Below are 7,023 nucleotides of genomic sequence, written 5' to 3'. Positions count from 1 at the left end.
TGTCTCAATGGTCGTGCTAGCATCCATTATCCTTTCAAAGAGAATGTTATACGATTGCTCGCAAACGGCTTTTAACCTTCTCCGATATGAGTCAACATTGAGATTGGGTATTATAGTAAGCTTTCCTTTTTGAATCAGAGAACCTTTCTCGGATTCAATCTTCCATTCTAGGAAGTTGATCACCACCTCCCTTAGGTGTGTTTCAAGGTTGAACTCGTTTCCTTGTGTCATCTTAATTCTACATAAAAGAATAGCAAAGTTTTAAACTCGTTATCGTTTTTGGAAAAATACAATTTTCCCACATTATTCAATATAAAACCGTCCCCGATTGAATTACATGATTCCAAGATCCCAGACTTTTCGAAGTAAAGCGGACTATGGCCCTGCCCTCAACTCCCTCAATCCAGGTGAGTGAACTACTTCACTGATCATACCTTTATGACTCTTGGTTGATAGATTTCATGTGATGAATGACTAATCTATCCTTTTGCCTCGAGTATCAAAAACTCTTTTGTTGATCTCGTTGAGTAAAACCATTTAGACGTGTAGACCCCTGCTATGAGTCTACCCGCATTGTCCCAAGATAGAGGAGGTACTCTGCGAAGGCCGACCCACCTTCCTCGATCAAAGGCTCAAAGGGTGTCTTAATCTGGGTAGGCGTTTACTCAAAATTACTTTTGGGGACTTTTACGCTAGTCTGGCGTTTATCATAGTGAACTACTTAGCCTAACTAACATCCACGACATAAAGCGTAAATAAGTAAGTAAATGCGCGCGAGAAAGTAAATCAAGCAGATATGGATCTTAGTATGACCCCTAACCTAGAATATCTAATCTCCTTCGGTTTCTTCTTATTTCGCCTTTTTGGTTCACCTTAGGATCGCCATATTTGAACCTCCATTGATTTCTCCCACTCGCCTTTGGATCTCATCCTCGAACTTCTTCAATGGACTCATAGACCCTAAACTCTAATTACAAGACTCTAACGATTCGCAGATCGTATAAACTTGAAATTAAAATTAATTATAAATATGCACCCATCCGTGCTTAAAACAAGAATAAAGAAACACTTTCTATGGCCATACTAGTTTCCCGCATTCACATCACATGCATTCATATAATATATCAAGGCTAAGAATTATATATGCATGATAATCCGGGAGATACTTTTTTCGACATCATATATCACATTACGGACCTTAAGTCTAAATTCGAAGAATTCGACTAATGGTGCGTTCCGGTTTTATCTTCATGATTTCTAAAATCAACTTTAAGAAAAACTCCGTTTTGGGATTTTGAAGGCACGGGTCAATTTCGGAAAAAATCGGTTTGATTTTTAATGATTTCACAAATCAATTTTAAGAAAAATCCCGTTTTGGCCTTTCGGATGGCCCGGGTTAATTTCAGAAATATTTGGTTAGAATCGGAAGAAAATTTGGCAAAAACTCCCACTCGATATATTGATGATATTGTTGCCATTTCAATTTGTGACATATATGACAAATCGAAATTAGTTGTAATGATATCTCCATGTGAAATTAGCTGTAATGATATCTCCATGTGAGAATTCTCTAAGTGTTGTAGTTGGAAGTGTTTATTGATGGGTGTGAGTGAAGCCAACATGTCGTAAGGAGAATTTGCTTATAGAGATTTTTTTTAGTTAAGGGATTTGCTCAATGGGATTTAGATATTTTTTTTGAATACTGACTACAATGGTCATTACAAAGGCATTGACACATCGATACGATATGATAAACACGATAACTGCCGAATGACTAGTGGCCTAAAGCCCGACGAAATTAATGGCCTAAAGCCCGACGAAACTAATGGCCTAAAGCCCGAAGATATTACTTTATTTATACCCAAGTTCACTAATCCTGGATTTGCACTTCCATGGGATCAAACCTGGGACTTCCGTATTGGGGAGTATATGCACTTACCAACTGGGCTGCCAATTATTGACTATGGGAAAGACATATTGATGAGTGACAACCTAAAAACACAATAAAAGTTAATTTATTTGGTTTCAATTCCTAAAAGCAAAGTCCCTCGTTCAATTGGTGAGGGACTTCAATCCAAAGAGATAATGTATAACTCGATTCCATTTCGCTGGGTCCCTAGTAAACTTTGTGCATGTTTAAATTAATTTGGCGTCTCATGGTTGAAGGAAGAAGCAGTACTCGGTGGGAATCAGTAAATCACCAGACTGAGAAGATCTAAAAATAAACTTCGACGCGAGTTTCTTTAAGGATAGGCGAAGCGAGCTGCTGTTTGTAGAAACTTTAAAGGGGACTTTGTCATAGCTATGGTGCAATCAACATTTGCATGTTCAACCCTAGAAGCAGAGACCAAGGCAGCTGGATTGGCTCTAGAGATAGCGAAGAACCTCAATCAATATAACTGCACCATTGGAGGAGATGCTCTAATTGTTATTAAAGCATGTTCGTGACCAGAAGAAGAGATGCCTTGGAAGATTCAATCTTTAATAACGAATATAAAAGAAGTGTCACATACAATATCAAATTGTTGTTTTTTTATTGTCCTAAAAGTGCGAATAAAGTCGCACATCTATTAACTCATACTAAGTTTGGTAATAACTGTGAGACGCCAATTGAATTTGACATAACTCCTGAATATATTGTAAGTCAGTTGGAGGCAGATAAATCCAACATTTCTTTGATTAATTATGATTAAGAAAGTTAGACTAGGCCTAATAAAGTTAGACTAGGCCTAGTTGAAAAAGCCCAAGAAAAAGAAGTGATAAACAGGAAAGGAACCCTGCACTGCCAACTCAGGCAAGTTTTCCCTAATTCTCTTGATCGTCGTCATAGTAAACAAGAAAAAGATTTTCTCACACTGATTTTACAAGAAAAAGAACACCAGAGCTTGAGAGAGAGAGATCGAAAATGGCAGGAAAATTGAGCAACGTAGCGTCTCAAATAATGGGCGGCAATGGCGTAATTGGCAGATCCATCGCTTCTTCTCTTCGTCTCCGTGCCGGTATGGGCATGCCTGTTGGCAAACACATCGTTCCTGACAAACCTGTAAGAATCTTAATTCATTTCTTAACCCTAGAAATCTCCAACAAACCCTAACTATCTTTTCCTTTTGTTTTTCAGCTTCCTGTTAATGATGAGCTTGTTTGGGATAATGGAACTTCACTTCCTGAACCTTGTATAGATCGTATTGCTGAAACTGTTGGAAAGGTAAGATTTTTCCCCCAAACCATATGTAAAATTAGGGTTTTGATTTTGATTTCGTTTCTTTTTCAAATTAGAATGATTGACTGGTATTGAAGATCTATAAGTATTTGTGTTTTGTGTAGTATGAAGCATTGGCTTGGCTTTGTGGAGGGTTGAGTTTCTTTGGGGGACTTGGATTGTTAGCTGTTTGGAATGATAAGGCTTCCAAGTATCCATTTGTGAGTTTAGATTCTTGTTCTGATTTCTTATCAAGACCAATTTTCGCAAATAAAGATTACAAACATCTTCGGATTATGATATATTTTGGATAGTTTGAGATTTAACAATTTCTTATGAGTTCCATGTGGAAACGCCGAATTTGGGTTGATCTGTGATTAATGAATTATCGTGTATGTTTTATCGATTTGTGAAGGTCAATGAGATTGGTCTTTACTCGACCTCAATTGATCCAAGAGACTAAATCCGTAATAGAAATCAGAATGTCTAAAGCTCAAAGATTTAGAATATGAGTGATTTAAAATAGGTGATTTCTTTACTGACGTACGCAATATATGACCACTTAAATTAGTTAGCATCAGATAGCAAACTTGAGCACTTAGAAAGAAATATTAAACTTGTTAGTTGCAGGAAAAGTAATGACTGAACTTTTGAGCTTCTTAAACTAAGTACGTTCTAATGTTATGTAAAGTAGAGAATGCTAGGTTTGGGTTAAAAGAGAGTTATTATATTGTTTGAAACAAAAGACCAATAGAAGGACATGATATCATATATATGTATGTAGTACGTGAGAGTGTTGGTATAGGCGTATAGCTATGTGTAGGTTTAGAACTAGAGAGTAATATAAGGGCATAGATTAACTTGTGACACCTATGTCATTAACCAGTTATTTGGAGCCTTTAAACGTAAATGGCATTTTACCACTCATACCTGAATCCTGATATGCGGATCATCCAATCAGAGAAGAAACAGTGATATGTATTCAATATGCTAAGCCCTTAAGACATGTTATAATGGTATTATTTGGGCAGATTACCTTTGTCTTCTTTGATATGTGACCTATTTTCTTATCTGAGTCTGTGTGGTTCTTTTTTGTTTTGCTGGAGAAAGCGTAGTAGTATTAAGGTTGCCGAAGAGAAACGGGTCCAAGCCGTGAATGCTTTTACTTGTTCTTTTCGTGGACAGCCTTGTTATGATTTATATCTTCCAATAATTTACCTTACATGATATTGTTGGTGAAGTAAAATAGAATAGCAGGTTTTGTGAATTCGTGGGGTCGCTTGAATGCAAACCTAGAAGTGTATTTTTCTCTAAAATTTCAATTCCTATGTTGGAGAAGTTGATTGTAAGTCTAAATTGTAACTATCCCATCTCTTATCATTATCTGCAACTAATTTGCCATCTTGTGGTTGCTTCTTACCAGACGCCAAAAGTATATCCATATGATAATCTGAGGGTGGAGCTCGGAGGAGAACCTTAATTACAGGCTGTTAGTTATCTCCAAATCTGGTTCAGGGAAAGAACAGAAGGGCATCTCATTTGTATGTTCCTACTGTTTTCTTTGGCAAACATGTGTGTTTTTCATGTTTCATCCTTTGAGATGTTGTCTGCAAATTCCTGACAGATCAAATAATCATGCTACTGTTACTGAATACTGTTTTTTAAGCTTTTTTGCTTATCAATGAAACCAATATTGTCTTTTCTTGAATAACTTGATATGAGCTTCATAAGGAAACAGAACCCTTTGTATGATGCTATAAAACATTGGAAAGGTAAACTTTGCGACACACCTTTATGATATAAATTTCTCGAACATAATATATACATGTAGAAGACGCATCTTCTAGGACGCTCTCCAGTGGTTCTACCCAATCATTCCTCTATGTTTTAGTTTGACATGAGCATTGAAAAAAAAAGCCATAATACGGTAAATGAGAGGTAGTGTGCCATCATCTCTATGTAGGTTTTAATTGTTTTCTGTGTAGTATGGACAAAACATGTGAACTCTTATGGAGTGACTGGAATTGCCCACCTCACTTGGGTGCATAAATGGGCTGAACTTTTTTTTTGTTGAAAGGAAATGGGCTGAACTTGAAGGGGTTCGAGAAGCTTGTGGCCAAATTGAAGTGCCAATAGACACTTCCACTCAATTTTCTTGGCATGGCCTGTTCTAGACCACCAAATTGAAGAAACGGATTTGAAGGAGGTTGTAGCAAGAATATGATTTGATTGTTAAATCCGAACCTTTAGCCATACCTTCTCACACCTCGAAGAGGGTGTAGGTTCAAGGAGTAATAGATCGTCCTCGTTGTTCAATATCTTTTCCATTCATTGCAAACTCATCTAGATCCCGTCTGTACATAATGGTTGATACTTCCATTCATTAACCTTAAATGTGAATTCTCTCTCTATCTAGAAACAGTAGACATGTTATGATTTTTTTTTTTGTAGAAGTTTAAGAACAAAAAGTTAGGAGTTCTATGTTGGGGGTATAAGCAAACAGATTAACTAAAAGAATGGCTGGTTGTTTCTCTATACTGGTTGGGAAGAATAAGATATCCAAGGTGATAATCACTTTTGTTTCCTAATATCTCTCTTCGAATGATATGCTTGATTATTGGGAATCAACTGAAACCTAGATTATCAACCGGAAGAAACCCTAGAGGGAAGTTTTATAGGGCCCTCCCGTTTTTGTTAAAAGACCTCCCCATGAGTTCATTGACTTGGTAAATAGTCATTGACCTTGTTTGGTTAAAGGCATCTCATGTAATGGTTTAAAAAACCCAGTTTAAAGGTGTATATCACCCACATTAGCAATTTACATATCTCAATCCTAAATCTCTCAAAACTCAAATCCCTAAACATTCCTCTTCTTCCACTTTGGTGATAACGAAACTTTCAAAAAATTAAACCTAGGGTTTGAGGAAGATGAAAGAGGAAGAGATGAAGATGAAAGAGGGAGAGAGAACGAAAGAGAAAACGAGAGAGAATGAGGGAGAGATGAAGATGAAAATAGCGGTAGTGGTAGATGTGATAGATTTTATAGAGAGAGATAGAAGATAAACTGAAGAAGAAGAAACATAGCTACTAGTGCTACCGACCCAATTTTCGCTGGCCCCAGGCCGAATACACAATATTTACGGATTGAGCTCATCGAAAAATGTTACATAACTCGGCCCGAGGCCACCGTAAAATGTTACATAATTCGGCCCGAGCCCGCCGAATCGGTCCAGCAGCTACTGGTGCTACTGACCCAATTTTCGGTGGGCTCAGGTTGAATTATGCAACATTTACGGCTCCAGCCCACCATATTTGCCACTTGTAGCTTTCGGTCTGGTGTGAGCGGAAACTCGCTTGGTGGTTTTCTTCCTCTCTTGATTTTCACCCGCTTCCAGACTAAATGCTTCCAAATAAGGTCTGCAAATCTTCTTCCTTGTGTTGCTAACCAGTAGATTTAAGTATTTAGACAATGTAGTTTCAAAAAATTGAAAAAACTAAACCTAGGGTTTTGGGGAAGATGAAAGAGGAAGAGATGCAGATGGCGGTAGTGATAAAGGTGATAGATTTTACAGAGAGAGAAGATAAACTGAAGAAGAAGATGAAACATATGTTATGAGGAAGATGAAAAAGGGGCGGTTTTCGATCGATCAAAGGACTTTTTCTTCGTTTGAATAATTTTGACCTAACGACGTTTACTCTACCATTAGGTCAAACTAGAAAAGGGAGAGTGTCTTTTTCTGGAGGGTTAATTCCGTTTTGGCCCCCGATTTGTGACCAACTGGCCGTTTTGGCCCCCATAAGTGTCCGGCAGTTCGTTTTGGCCC

At 37.5% G+C, this 7,023-nt stretch overlaps 1 protein-coding gene across 1 annotated transcript; it reads left to right on the top strand.

The window, feature by feature from the left end:
* The first annotated feature begins 2,765 nt into the window (after positions 1–2,765).
* On the top strand, positions 2,766–4,907 carry LOC147537379 (NADH dehydrogenase ubiquinone 1 beta subcomplex subunit). Its single transcript, XM_086642014.1, has 4 exons — positions 2,766–3,043; positions 3,119–3,205; positions 3,325–3,420; positions 4,623–4,907. The coding sequence occupies exons 1-4, from the start codon at positions 2,906–2,908 to the stop codon at positions 4,677–4,679; spliced, it is 378 nt and encodes a 125-aa protein (XP_086498140.1). The 5' UTR covers positions 2,766–2,905; the 3' UTR covers positions 4,680–4,907.
* The last annotated feature ends 2,116 nt before the right edge of the window (positions 4,908–7,023 follow it).

Source organism: Eschscholzia californica, unplaced genomic scaffold (genome assembly GCF_041429995.1).
Source record: "Eschscholzia californica isolate CP2 unplaced genomic scaffold, dmEscCali1.0.p SCAF_5, whole genome shotgun sequence".
NCBI classification, from domain to species: Eukaryota; Viridiplantae; Streptophyta; class Magnoliopsida; order Ranunculales; family Papaveraceae; genus Eschscholzia; species Eschscholzia californica.
The sequence above is the reverse complement of the archived record's forward strand: the minus strand, read 5'-3'. Positions and strand labels throughout refer to the sequence as shown.